The sequence below is a fragment of the Bubalus kerabau genome, chromosome 22, assembly GCF_029407905.1.
Source record: "Bubalus kerabau isolate K-KA32 ecotype Philippines breed swamp buffalo chromosome 22, PCC_UOA_SB_1v2, whole genome shotgun sequence".
In the NCBI taxonomy this organism is placed as follows: domain Eukaryota; kingdom Metazoa; phylum Chordata; class Mammalia; order Artiodactyla; family Bovidae; genus Bubalus; species Bubalus kerabau.
The window spans coordinates 24,715,952-24,731,165 of record NC_073645.1 but is presented as its reverse complement, the minus strand read 5'-3'; the positions used below and the strand labels follow the sequence as shown (position 1 = coordinate 24,731,165).

The 15,214-nt window shown below is 42.8% G+C and overlaps 1 protein-coding gene across 10 annotated transcripts in view; it reads right to left on the bottom strand.

The window, feature by feature from the left end:
- BTRC (beta-transducin repeat containing E3 ubiquitin protein ligase) overlaps window positions 1-6,571 on the bottom strand; it is a 169,363-nt gene extending 162,792 nt beyond the window's left edge. For 5 of the 10 annotated variants that reach the window (XM_055560941.1, XM_055560942.1, XM_055560945.1 and 2 more), the window contains exons 1-2: window positions 6,384-6,571; window positions 1,336-1,443 (exon numbers count right to left, since the gene is read on the bottom strand). In XM_055560941.1, the coding sequence (XP_055416916.1) occupies window positions 1,336-1,443; window positions 6,384-6,431 (156 nt within the window). In that variant the 5' untranslated portion in view covers window positions 6,432-6,571. The remainder of the gene's footprint in view (window positions 1-1,335; window positions 1,444-6,383) is intronic. The other 5 variants (XM_055560943.1, XM_055560949.1, XM_055560947.1 and 2 more) reach the window with 1 other exon arrangement.
- Between the last annotated feature and the right edge of the window lie 8,643 nt (window positions 6,572-15,214).

Here is a 15,214-nt window from a genome sequence, read left to right as displayed (position 1 = left end):
TTGGCCAAAGGTGTGGTTGGGTCGCAAGAGTGAAGTTGCTCAGTCGTGTCTGACTCTTAGCAACCCCATGGACTGCAGCCTACCAGGCTCCTCTGTCCATGGGATTTTCCAGGCAAGAGTACTGGAGTGGGGTGCCATTGCCTTCTCCTGATTATTCCTTTTAACACTTTTTTTTCTACACAACATAATACAGAGAGACACGCTACATTAGGTGTCATTCGGCAACCAAAATGAGAAAGTGCTAGTCAGAACAGCACCAGCACAAGAGTTGTAAGAGTAAGCATTTTACCATTCTTCTACAAATCGAGTATATTAGATTATTACAGATTATTATTACCATAGTAGATTATTGTGCAAGTTGCTCTCTCTTCCACTCCTTCTATGGGCAACGTATACTTTCCCACCTCCTCACTTGACCCTGTGACTTACTTTGGTTAATGGAATATCAGCAGGTACCATACAACCAATGACTGAAAGGAATCTGAACCAGTGGTCTTGCTCTCTTGCGCCTCTACTATAGCTATGAGGACAGCTCAGCCTGGGAAGTCACTGTCTCTTCAGTCTCAGTCTCAGAAAAATATGTGAAACAGTCCTGAGTGAGCAGCCAAATCCAGAGAAACCCAACAAAATTCAGCCTATGTCATCCAATGTTCAGCAAACCCACATGTTCTTGAGAATAAATACCTATCATTATACTGCCATGACATATTGTGGGGTTTTATCACTCAGCAATAGCCAATCGATACAATGATACTGTGGCAACTTCATTTCCTAATAATTCAAATCATCAGAAAATCTGTATATAAATCTGGACAGTAATTCTCCACTCTGGCCCATTTGGCCAGCAAAGAAATATGCCATCATATTCCACTGTTTCTCTGAGCCTCAAGGATGAAATACAGTGTAGGTCTCAAGTCAAGACTGCCAGGATTTGATCTCAGGCTTCTTGCTAAGCAGAGTTACTTTGCACAAGTTACTTAACCTCTCTGGAATCAGTTTCCTTATCCAAATATGGGAGCAACAATAGTACTGAATCTACCTTACAGAATTATTGGGAGGATTAAATTAAACAACAGTATATGTAAAGAATTTAGAACAGCAACTAGTAAACACTAAATAAATACATATTAGCTATTCATGGCTGATCATATTTTTCAAAAACAAAGAAAAATAAATAAACAAAACCCTCCCATTTCTACCATGTTTATCCTATAATCGACACAGACAGAATCAGGTCACAAGCCTGGGAATAGGAAGACAAATGTACCTGAAGGGAGAGCCAAATCTCAGAAAGGAGAAAGAAATCAAGAAAAAATTCCAACTCAAAATGTTTACCTTAAGCAGCCAGGAATTCTCTCCCAGTTCTGTGACTTTTGCTCCTCTGCTCCTCATCCCCACCCTGGCCACGTACAAAGGCAATCCAGGAACTATGGCGGTATGGTACTGCCCCAGAGAACAAATCACATTCTTAGTTCAACATTACTCTCAGTATCTAGTCCACTGTTGCTATCTCTGAGTCTTCTATAAAATGTTCTAGTTTAGTTTCAATCAGACTTCAGAAAACTAAAGGAAATTATCCAGTGATAATTCCCTCAGCACAAGCTGAATCTAGTAGAATACTAGTTGAAGTGGTAAGATCAGGTGGACCTCTCCCATAGAGATGGTCTCCCTCCTCCACTGCTGATGTTAGGATGATGGATTTGATTTATGAAGAAGGCAGTTTTCTTTATAGTGACCAAGACTGTTAAACACTGGCAAATATTTACTACTTCATCCACAATGAATTCTTATTATAAACATTTAGAAAGCACTTTCATGCTATATTAAAATATTGCTAGAAAGCACATGGTATCTTAAAATATTTTAATACCACAAAGATTATTTTTTCTTTATTTCTTCTTTTTGTAAATTGTAATGCCATTTACCACAAATAATTTTATCTATACATGATCAAAATCTTACATCATGTCTCATTTCCCTTTAGAAAGGGAAAAAAATTCTTAACTGCTTCTTTCTTTAAGGATTTAAACAATACATAAATAATATAGAATAATAAGTAGTCTCCTTTGAAAGTTCACTTTCTAATTTAGCAATAAAAAATTTCTGGCAATCATTCAAAGTAGAATTTTTACTCCACATTTAGTAATTCACTTCCAGTAACTTACTATGTACATCTATCACAAACATGAATCAAGAAAATGAGCACAAAGAATTATCATTAATTTGTAATTTCATACTCCAATGCCTATATAAGAGTATTCAGAAAAGAAACTGAAGACTAATTTAAATTGAGAACAGGTAAGAATCCACTTGCCAATGTAAGTGACACAGGAGAGGCAAGCTTGATCCCTAGGCCAAGAAGATCCCCTGGAGTAGGAAATGGCAACCCATTCCAGTCTTTTTTCCTGGAAAATTTCATAGACAGAAAATACTGGTGGGCTGAAGTCCATGGGGTCGCAAAGAGTTGTGAGCATGCATGCAAGAGAGATTAATATACAGAAACTCTGACAAACTAAGAACTAGCTTCAAATGTTATCCAACCAGCTGGTAATCAATCTCACTGATTTAAAGAAAAGTCCATCACAGTGAAAAATCTGAATACTTATTTTAAAATGCAATTTCTTGTTTTTAGATACATATAGTTCTCAAGCAAATAAAAGTTCCTGAATCATATCAATTCATCCAGTATTATCTCTACAGTAACATTATTAAGACAAGTCATGCAGGAGATCACAATAGTTTTTTAAGAAGTTAATCTCAAAAATTAGATGTCTCCAACGCATTCCAAGTGTTAATAGCCACAAATGTGGCTGATCCCATCTGTATTTTCAGCCTGAGCATCCAACTAGAACAGCATCTGTGGTAGCCAGACTCAAAAGGTCCTGGCCCCCAGCAATTTCCTTCTCTCTGTTCCTGCATGCTACTCTTTTTGTCTACAGGGAGAGATTATTTTCCCTCCTTCTGACTCTGGGCCAGCCTTTACTGTCTCTGACCAATAACAACATTCTCAACTTCCAAACCTAGGACTTAAGAGAATTGGCTGGCTTCTATTTCTTATCTCCTGGAATGCTCCCCTTCTTAGAACCCAGACACCATGCTTTAAGGAAATCCAAAAGAAGGTCATGTGGAGAAAGGAGGACAAGAAGGCCTTATTGCTAGCTGAACTTGCAGACAGTGGCCAACATGAGAAACTGGCCATTTTGGGCCAGCCATGAGAGATTGTGGCCATTTTGAACATTCCAGCCAACACCAAGCGAAACAGAAAATGCACCAATCAATGAAAGATTTATGTTTGTTACACAGCAAGTTAACCTTTACACTGTTTCACTTATCTATCAATAAAAAAACTATTTTATACATCTTGAAATTATTTCATCCATGTGTCAAATTTCCCTAGTTCTAAGATCCTGAGACCAGTTTATCCTGTCCACTTAAAAATAAATTTCAAATCCTTCAACTTGTCATATAAATAGATAAAATACAGAAGGATAGACAGATATAGTACAGATAGTCAAAGATAAAGTTTAAGTCTAGACCATGTGTGAATTATGGTCAAATCTGAATCGGTCTCACTGATAAGGTTTTATTATAAAAATTAATCAAATTACTAAACCAATACAGTAATGAGCAAAATTCATAAAACAGAATATCCATTTCATGCTATTTTAAACAAAATTTTATATTTTCTTAAACTGTAGAAATCAGGGCATCCTATACAAAAATTGTCATTCACACCTCAGAATTGAGGGAAAGGATAGGACAAAATAAAGCCAAATACTATAAAAAATTTCAATATGATTAAAAGGATAGTCTTTTCCATGTGTACTGTGCATTAATTACCAGGTGCAAGCACAAATAAAATATCGTCCTATCTCAAATGACTAAGTAAACATACATAACAGGGTAAATGGGACCAAAGGCAGGTTGTGACTTAGATTCATAATAAGACTGTTACTGAGGTGAAAAGCGCTTCCCTGGTGGCTCAGACGGTAAAGGATCAGCCTGCAATGCGGGAGACCTGGGTTCAATCCCTGAGTTGAGAAGATCCCCTGGAGAAGGAAATGGCAACCCACTTCAGAATTCTTGCCTGGAGAATCCCCATGGACAGAGGAGCCTGGGGGACTATAATCCATGGAGTCTCAAAGAACAACTGAGCAACTAAGCATAGCACTGAGCTGAAAAAGAATACCAAATCTTTAACTCTCCATTCTGTTTCAGTTATTAAGGTGTCATTCTTGGTGACCCTTTTCCAGTTGGCCTTCTCGCAAACAGCAGCCATTAACAGCAGGCAAGGTCAAAAATGAAAGTAACTAAAATTGAAGAAAAATTGGTTTCTCCTTATGGAAACTGACTCAACATTTAATAATATGTGGTGTCCCAAAAGCTTCAAACTACTCATGGCCATCTCTAGCTCCAACTTTAACTCAATCAGGAGACCATTATCAAAACAACTCACTGGTACAAAGCAGAGATCAATTGGTTGAAAATGTTCCTAGGCTGAGGTCTATCAGGGAGTAAAGAAGATGATCTCATAAGGTCCCTTTATGATCTGTTAAAACCACATTATTCCATAAATCTGACATGTGTCAAGATTAGGACTGAGTCAACCTCTAAGCAGAAAAACAAAAATAAGCAGCTGTCACTTTTCTTACTTAAATCTAGAAGCTGGCTGTACATACAAAGCAACTTCGTCTCACTTCTGAAGTCCAAAACAATTCCGAAGCCTCTTAATATTTTAGAATTTCAACACTGGGCAGAAACTCAAGATCTTACTTTAGGTCTAATAGTATTTTGTTAAAGATACACTTGAACTTTAGTTAGGCATTTTAGAAAGCACTAATACAAAATAAATAAAGTTATAGTAAATTTGACCAGACTCTTAAATTATATTCTTGTAAATGCAGCAGTTTAAACCCTAAATTCAATTAGGTTAGTGTCCATGGTTTGTTTAGATTTGTTTTGGTATCTAAGGCAAGGACACAAAACAACTATCTAACAACAGAAATAAAGATTTGGAGTGACAGGTTACTTTTCAATTACTTCTGAAAAAGCAAATAGACTGCAAATAATATCAATGGTCCCTATGGACACCAGTTAAGACAGAAAGAAGTCTATGCATCCCATCATTCTTTAGCAGTAACCACAAAGTCTGGTTTTACATCTGGGATATACAAATGAAGCATCAGATTAAATGCATCAAATAGCTATACAAATTTGCTAAACATACACATATCAAAAAAAGAAAAGCATGATACAAAGTTAAAGAACTAGACTCCAAAGGATTAAAACACACCCACAAAATCCAAGTTCATACTGTACTTCAACCTAAAACTCCTAAGTAACTACTAACCCTGACATCTGTTATTCTCCACTATCTGCATTCCCCCTTTTATCTCCTGAATTTCTCCAGTGATCTTATTACTTCTTATGGGTCTTTGGATGCTAATCTGCATAGCCTTTCCATTCCCAGAAAGTGATACTGCACCTGGTCTCCACAGTTTACTGTCTCTACGATATTGCATTAAGTTTTGTTTTACACTATTAGATATTAATTTCGCCCCTAATCTCCTGTACCTGGATTTCCCTAACCAGTGAACCTCTAGTCTTCTTTCAAACTAGAGGATGTATACCCTTTCCTGATACCTGTAATTCTGGCATCTATTCAACCTTTTCCCTTTCCCAAAGACTGTCATCACAGCCCTAGATCCCGTCCCCAGTCCTTTCCTTCCTAAGTAAGGCCTAGTTCTTTCCAGAGTTTGTCAACATTAGTTTGTTTGGCCAAGCTGGGATTGTACCCTGAAGTCAAAGGCTCTCTCCCCCATCTCACTCCACAAGACTGTAAGTCTCCCACCAGTCCTCTCTCTGCTCTACCTTAGATCCATCCGCATCCAGCCTTGCCCGTTTTTCCCACCCACCTCCCACTCCCAGTATCTTTCCTCCCACTGTCCAGCGTTCCCCTTCCCCACTACTGAATGAACCTCTTCTCCAGGGCCTCACCCGTAACCCTCACCCCGGCAAGGCCCTGCCAGCGGCCTCACGGCGTCTCTCCTCCTGGCCTCCTCAGCTCTTCAGTAACTGTCCCTACGCCCCTTACTCTCCAGGGCCCCGCGCGCCCCAGAGACCCCTCCCCGATTAGGCTCCCGCTGTCACTTGGCCTCTCATCCACAAGATGGCGGAGCTGCTGCCCCCACCCCCGGGTCCTCTCCGCAACCCCTCCTACCTCCCAGGAGCTCCCGTCCCGTCCCTCCAGCCGCCCCCGCCGCCGGCCTCGGCCCAGGGTTTTGCTGCGCCCTCCTCCAACGGGCAGGCAGCCCAGGCCCGAGCCTCAGGGACGCCGCCAACGCACCGCCTCCACAGTTCCCCGGCCTGCATCTTCTCCTCACCATAAACTTGAGCGCTTTTTCCTGCAGCACCGCCTCGGCCGGGTCCATAATCGCCAGGGGCCACTGGGTCTGCACTCCGCCGGGGCCGCCCCCTTGGTGCCAGGCCTCAGCCAACGCAGCGCCCGGATCCCGCCTCCTCTTCCTTTCCTCCGCCCTCTTACCTCTCAGGCTGTGGCAGGGGGGCCAGGGACGACAAGGTGCCCTTTGCGCATGCGTGTTACCCGCTGGCTCACGGGATTTGTGGTTCTGGAGCTTCCTGAAGCAAAACGTGACGCCACACCGCGAACTGCAACTCCCGCGGTTCACTGCGGTAGGGTCGCGGTGTCTCCCAAGCCAAATCTAGACAACTGACCGTCAAGTAGAGAAGATCAGCGTATGGGAATCGTAGTTTGCAGCCTCTAGAGCTGAGAAACGGGAGGGGCATCGGTGTCTCCGTGGTTACCGAGCGACGCCAGTGGCGACTTGCCTGGCAATTGATATCAAGATGGCGACCAGTGCCTCACCTGTAGCCCAAATACTGGAAAAAGCTGTGAGAGGACAGAGACGCTAGGGCCTCCCTAACTGTTGTTCTAGAGAACTGGACGCCTCCCAAATTCCTATGTCTGGCGTCTGAGGGATTTCGACTGAGACGCTGGGCCTATGGGCACCTAGCAGCAGCTTCATGCTGAATTGCAGAGTTTCAAGGTCCTCCTAAGTCATCGCGCCACACTTCCACCTTATTCTAACCTACTGTAAGTCAGGGTCTAATAGAACTCTACTCAGAAAATTCTCGGGTGTTTAGCACTCAGAAACCATCGCCGGCTACTGCTAACCGTGAGATGTTAAATGGGTACTTCCAAAAGGTCTTTAATGGTGGGATATAATGGCCATTCAGCAAATAAAGCATGTAATATTTAGTTTGGCCTTAAAGGGGACTGTACGAATTTATTTTGGAAATCAGCTTACCGTAAAATGCGAAAACACTAGGGTTGTGCTAAAGGTGACAGGCTTGTACAAAATATCTGAGTTTATAAAACAGGGAAATAGCTTTTCGTTTATAGGGCAATCTTCCACTGTATATCTTATTCATTTGTTCATTCAACAAACAGCACATATAACCGTGTGCAGATAATTGTGCCCAAGAGATGGGGATTCAGTAGTGAACACAGTAGACCTGGTCTCATGGAACTTATATTTCTAGTATGTTGATACTTTGTCCTACTCATCCCTATGTCCTCAGAACTCAGCACATTACCTAATATATAATAAAGTTAATTAAAAGTTTAACTCTTGAATTTTTTTTTTTTAAGGGACTTCCCTGGTGGTCCAGTGGCTAAGACTCCCTACTCCCAGTGCACTGAGCCCAGTTTTCCACCCCTGGTCAGGGAACTAGATCCTAAATGCCCCAACTAAGAGTTCACATGCTGTAACGAAGAGCAAAGATTCCAGGTGCCACAACTAAGACCCAGTGCAGCCAAATAAATTAATTAAAAAAAAAATTTAAGTTCTACTACTACTATTGCAAAATGAAGACTCAAAATTCATTCATGTGAAAACTACCTGCAACTTTTCGTAGGCAGTATGTGATATGGTTGCCGAAAAAGCTAAAGTTTGAAAGTTAGGCAGCTTGAAGAGAGTAGTGTCTGGGGAATACAGTTTTATGATTTTACTCTGTTTTGAAGCACTAAGACCACACCTGGAGCACTTTGTTCAGTTATGGGCACCGTGTTCTGTAAACATCTTATGCAGGAGCACAGCCAAGGACAAGATAACCGAATAAATGACTACTCTGAAAAAAGAGCACTTAGGAATAACATGGCAAATAAATTCAAGTATTTTAAAGTATTGAAGCGCTAAGTGCTAAGTCGTTTCAGTCATGTCCGACTCTGAGCGACCCCATAGATGGCAGCCCACCAGGCTCCCCTGTCCCTGGGATTCTCCAGGCAAGAACACTGGAGTGGGTTGCCATTTCCTTCTCCAATGCATGAAAGTGAAAAGTGAAAGTGAAGTCGCTCAGTCATATCCGACTCTTATCGACCCCATGGACTGCAGCCTACCAGGCTCCTCCGTCCATGGGATTTTCCAGGCAAGAGTACTGGAGTGGGGTGCCATCGCCTTCTCCGTTAAAGTATTGAAAGGCATATGTATATAGCTCTATAGGGTAAAGTAGGACCACTGGATGGGATAATAATAGTGATGGTGGTGGTGATGATAACAGCTGTCACTTTATTAGCTCTTTGTGACTAGGTATCTTATATTCATAATTTCTAATATAGAGTAACTTTGTAAAGCAGGTATTATTATCCCTAATTTACAGATGCAGTAAGTGAGACTAAGAGGAGATAAGTAACTTGATCAAGTCACCCAGCAAATTACATCATCAGGATTCTAACCCCATCTGCTTGACTGCAAGCCCTGTGCTATTTTCACTGAACTACACTGTAATGACACAGGACTCAGATTCACACTTTCTAGTAATCAGAGCTATCTTGACAGAGGAAACAGAGGCAGGATGACCATGTTGTCTGAAAATATAGAGGCAGGATTGTTTAGGAGAGTTCAGCTTGGGTGGGAAGTTAACATCCTTTACTGTAAAATTCTGTTGAGAAGTCATTTGTTTTATTTTACTTTAGGTGTTAGTTACTCAGTTGTGTCTGGCTCTTTTATGACCCCATGAACTGTAGCCTGCCAGGCTCCTCTGTCCATGGAATTCTTCAGCAAGAATACTGGAGTGGGCAGCCATTCCCTTCTTCAGGTGATCTTTCCAAGCCAGGGATTGAACCCCAGGTCTCCTGCATTGCAGGTAGATTCTTTACCATCTGAGCCACCAGGGAAGCCCTTGTTATCCATAGAGGAATGTGAAAATATTTCCCAGTGAGATTGTCATTCTTTTGGTTTGTACGGTTTTTGCAAAATAGATATTGTTTTGTGTGTTAAATTTTAAATTCACAAATGTAATTTTGTTATGTGTCTCATTGTGTTTCATACTTTCTTCACCCAGTACCTGTGGTTTTACAATCCATTTACATTGCTATGTACATCAAACATGATGCTTCTAACTGAATAGTCTAATGTTGTGTATTCCCCACATTCTACCCATTTACTCTCCCAGCAAAGACTCCAGTTCCCAGGACTTCCTTGGTGGTCCAGTGGCTAAGCTCCATGCTCCTAATGCAATGGGTCTGGGTTTGATCCCTGGTCAAGGAACTGGATCCCATATGCCACAACTAAAGAATTTACATGATTCAACTAAGACCCAGTGCAGCTTAAATAAACAAAAAGACTCCAGTTCCCAATAACACTGCAGTGATCAACCTCCTACATTCTTCCGTGAATGAGAATGTATTTGGGAATACACACCTAAGACCGTATTTGCTGGTTCATAGGCTATTAAGGACACTTAATTGGGCTGCTGCTACTGCTGCTAAGTCAGGTCAGTCGTGTCCGACTCTGCGCGACCCCATAGACAGCAGCCCACCAGGCTCCCGTCCCTGGGATTCTCCAGGAAAGAATACTAGAGTGGGTTGCCATCTCCTTCTCCAATGCATGAAAGTGAAAAGTGAAAGTGAAGTCGCTCAGTCGTGTCTGACTCTTTGCAACTCCATGGACTGTAGCCTACCAGGCTCCTCCACCCATGGGATTTCCCAGGCAAGAGTACTGGAGTGGGTTGCCATTGCCTTCTCCATTAATTGGGCTATGTAGAGCCAAACTGCAGTACCGAAACACCAGGACAGTGTAAACCTCATCACACTACTCTACCACACTCAGGGTTACCAAACTACCAGCCCCACTTTCATTTTGCCAGTCTGTATATTTTACTTTGGGCAACCTCCAACCCACAAGGATCATGCCTTTTGTTAAACTACTCTGCCCCTCTAACCCTCTGCAGTCTGTACTTATAACACATAGCAGGACAGAGCTAGAAATATTCTACACATGTCTGTGCTTTCTGTTCATCCCATCGCCATTGCTCTCTCAATCCTAATTGCAAATAAGAGTCATTTGAGGAACTTTATAAAAAAAATAATGGTGCCCAAGCTTTACCCTTAATTTAATAAGTCTGTGGATGTGGAGAGCTGACTCATTTGAAAAGACCCTGATGCTGGGAAAGATTAAGGGCACGAGGAGAAGGGGACAACAGAGGATGAGATGGCTGGATGGCATCACCGACACAATGGACATGGGTTTGGGTGGACTCTGGGAGTTGGTGATGGACAGGGAGGCCTGGTGTGCTGCAGTTCATGGGGTCACGAAGAGTCAGACACAACTGAGCGACTGAACTGAACTGAAGTGAAGCCCTTGGCAATGGTAATTTTAGAAGGTCCCCAGGTGGTTCTAATCTGCAGCCAGATTTGAGACAGCTGCCTTGGAGTCTGGATGCTCAGTGCCTTCTTGCTGACCTCTGTTATCCAGATTCCCCTCTAAGCCTACCTTGCCTTCCAAAATCTAGAATTACTCAACAATTCCCCCCCATCACTACCACAATCCTCTGTTTTCCAAGGTTCCTCTGTCCATGGGATTCTTCAGGCAAGAATACTAGAGTGGGTTGCCATTTCCTTCTCCAGGGGATCTTTCCCAACCAGGAATCAAACCCAGGTCTCCTGCATTGCAGGCAGATTCTTTACCAACTGAGCTACAAGGGAATCCCTAAGAACAGCCAATCAAAGCTCAAAGCTGAATGGAAGCAAAGTGATCAACTGACTAAATATCCATCAACTACTTGAATATCTGATAAGCTTAATCCTAAGTCAAGAGGTCCTGTGGAGGTGGGAAGGTTATTTGTATTTCAGTTGGCAGGAAAGATACTGTTTTAGCTGGGAGCTAAATAAAGAATGTCCCCTTCCTGTCTCCACCATCATCTTACTTCCTTGTCCTCATAAAAGATCAACAGCCAGTTCTCTATTTAGGAAAGTTTGCTAACCCCACTGAGGCTATATGCTTTTGTGCCTAAATAGAAGGAATCATTAAGAGTGTGGGTTCCCTCAACAGACACGCCCACTGCTGCTGCTGCTGCTAAGTCTCTTCAGTCGTGTCCGACTCTGTGCGACCCCACAGACAGCAGCCCACCAGGCTCCCCCATCCCTGGGATTCTCCAGACAAGAACACTGGAGTGGGTTGCCATTTCCTTCTCCAATGCATGAAAGTGAAAAGTGAAAGTGAAGTCGCTCAGTCGTGTCTGACTCCTAGTGACCCCAAAGACTTCAGCCCACCAGGCTCCTCTGTCCATGGGATTTTCCAGGCAAGAGTACTGGAGTGGGGTGCCATTGCCTTCCATTCTTTTTGGATAGAGCAGTCAATCGCTTTCAGGGCAGCTCTGTGGAGTGGGGATGGGGTGGGGTGATGGTCAGATCAGATCAGTCGCTCAGTCGTGTCCGACTCTTTGCGACCCCATGAATCGCAGCACGCCAGGCCTCCCTGTCCATCACCAACTCCCAGAGTTCACTCAGACTCACGTCCATCGAGTCAGTGATGCCATCCAGCCATCTCATCCTCTGTCGTCCCCTTCTCCTCCTGCCCCCAATCCCTCCCAGCATCAGAGTCTTTTCCAATGAGTCAACTCTTCGCATGAGGTAGCCAAAGTACTGGAGTTTCAGCTTTAGCATCATGCCTTCCAAAGAAATCCCAGGGCTGATGTCCTTCAGAATGGACTGGTTGGATCTCCTTGCAGTCCAAGGGACTCTCAAGAGTCTTCTCCAACACCACAGTTCAGAAGCATCAATTCTTCGGCACTCAGCCTTCTTCACAGTCCAACTCTCACATCCATACATGACCAAAGGAAAAACCATAGCCTTGACTAGACCAACCTTTGTTGGCAAAGTAATGTCTCTGCTTTTGAATATGCTATCTAGGTTGGTCATAACTTTCCTTCCAAGGAGCAAGCGTCTTTTAATTTCATGGCTGCAGTCACCATCTGTAGTGATTTTGGAGCCCAGAAAAATAAAGTCTGACACTGTTTCCACTGTTTCCCCATCTATTTCCCATGAAGTGGTGGGACCGGATGCTATGATCTTCATTTTCTGAATGTTGAGCTTTAAGCCAACTTTTTCACTCTCCACTTTCACTTTCATCAAGAGGCTTTTGAGTTCCTCTTCACTTTGTGCCATAAGGGTGGTGTCATCTGTATATCTGAGGTTATTGATATTTCTCCCGGCAATCTTGATTCCAGCTTGTGTTTCTTCCAGTCCAGTGTTTCTCATGATGTATTCTGCATATAAGTCAAACAAACAGGGTGACAATATACAGCCTTGACGAACTCCTTTTCCTATTTGGAACCAGTCTGTTGTTCCATGTCCAGTTTGAACTGTTGCTTCCTGACCTGCATACAAATTTCTCAAGAGGCAGATCAGGTGGTCTGGTATTCCCATCTCTTTCAGAATTTTCCACAGTTTATTGTGATCCACACAGTCAAAGGCTTTGGCATAGTCTATAAAGCAGAAATAGATGTTTTTCTGGAACTCTCTTGCTTTTTCTATGATCCAGCGGATGTTGGCAATTTGATCTCTGGTTCCTCTGCCTTTTCTAAAACCAGCTTGAACATCAGGAAGTTCACGGTTCACATATTGCTGAAGCCTGGCTTGGAGAATTTTGAGCATTCCTTTACTAGTGTGTGAGATGAGTGCAATTGTGCGGTAGTTTGAGCATTCTTTGGCATTGCCTTTCTTTGGGATTGGAATGAAAACTGACCTTTTCCAGTCCTGTGGCCCCTGCTGAGTTTTCCAAATGTGCTGGCATATTGAGTGCAGCACTTTCACAGCATCATCTTTCAGGATTTGGAATAGCTCAACTGGAATTCCATCACCTCCACTAGCTTTGTGCATAGTGATGCTTTCTAAGGCCCACTTGACTTCACATTCCAGGATGTCTGGCTCTAGGTCAGTGATCACACCATTGTGATTATCTGGGTCATGAAGATCTTTTTTGTACAGGTCTTCTGTGTATTCTTGCTATCTCCTCTTAATATCTTCTGCTTCTGTTAGGTCCATACCATTTCTGTCCTTTATCGAGCCCATCTTTGCATGAAATTTTCCTTTGGTATCTCTGATTTTCTTGAAGAGATCCCTAGTCTTTCCCATTCTGTTGTTTTCCTCTATTTCTTTGCATTGATCGCTGAAGAAGGCTTTCTTGTCTCTTCTTGGTATTCTTTGGAACTCTGCATTCAGATGTTTATATCTTTCCTTTTCTCCTTTGCTTTTCGCGTCTCTTCTTTTCACAGCTATTTGTAAGGCCTCCCCAGACAGCCATTTTGCTTTTTTGCATTTCTTTTCCATGGGAATGGTCTTGATCCCTGTCTCCTGTACAGTGTCACGAACCTCATTCCATAGTTCATCAGGCACTCTATCTATCAGATCTAGGCCCTTAAATCTATTTCTCACTTCCACTGTATAATCATAAGGGATTTGATTTAGGTCATACCCGAATGGTCTAGTGGTTTTCCCTACTTTCTTCAATTTCAGTCTGAATTTGGCAATAAGGAGTTCATGGTCTGAGCCACAGTCAGCTCCTGGTCTTGTTTTTGTTGACTGTATAGAGCTTCTCCATCTTTGGCTGCAAAGAATATAATCAATCTGATTTCGGTGTTGACCATCTGGTGATGTCCATGTATAGAGTCTTCTCCAGTGTTGTTGGAAGAGGGTGTTTGCTATGACCAGTGCATTTTCTTGGCAAAACTCTATTAGTCTCTGCCCTGCTTCATTCCGTATTCCAAGGCCAAATTTGCCTGTTACTCCAGGTGTTTCTTGACTTCCTACTTTTGCATTTCAGTCCCCTATAATGAAAAAGACATCTTTTTTGGGTGTTAGTTCTAAAGGGTCTTGTAGGTCTTCATAGAACTGTTCAACTTCAGTTTCTTCAGTGTTACTGGTAGGGGCATAGACTTGGATTACTGTGATATTGAATGGTTTGCCTTGGAAACGAACAGAGATCATTCTGTTGTTTTTGACATTGCATCCAAGTACTGCATTTCGGACTCTCTTGTTGACCATGATGGCCACTCCATTTCTTCTGAGGGATTCCTGGGTGATGGTAAAGCTGCTAAAAAGAGCATTTCAGGCAAAGTTGCATTTTTTAAAATCTGTATTTATTATTTATTTTTGGCCGTGCTGGGTCTTCCTTGCTGCACACAGGCTTTCTCTAGTTGTGGCAAGTAGGGGCTACTCTTTGTTGTGATGCTCCGGCTTCTGATTGCAGTGACTTTTCTTGTTATGGAGCAGGGGCTCTAGCTTCAGTAGTTGTGGCACATGAGCTCTGTGGTTTCGGCTCCCTGTCCACAACACAGGCACAATAGTTGCGATACGTGGGCTTAATTGCTCCAAAGCATGTGGGATCTTTCTGGACCAGGGATCAAACCCATGTCTCCTGCACTAGCAAGCAGATTCTTTATCATTGAGCCACCAGGGAAGCCCTGGCAGGTGGATTTTTAACCACTGGACCACCAGGGAAGTCTCAAGTTGCATTTGATGATGCAGTCTGAGAACCAAAAAAAGATTAGGGTGGCTTTAGAAGAAGATCGGCACTAGACGAGAGTGCAGAAGACAATAGCACGGGGCTCCATAGGCGAGCCATTCAGCCAACAGACAGTCAGGTGAACCGGCTGACATCCTTTCTAACTGGGGTCAGTGCCTGTGCCTTAGCAACTATAAAATATCTTGACTTTCACTCCAGGTTAGATGCCAGATTAAGGAATTTGGACTTTATTGTGAGGGCTGCAAGAAACTACTGAACATTTTTTTAAGCAGGGCTGCAGCATGGCCCAATTTGTAATTTTAGAAAATCTCCTGCAGCTGGAGACTGGAAAAAGGATCAAGAGGTTGCTGAAATCTTCCTGGGAGGAATGATGGAGGTCTGATGATGGA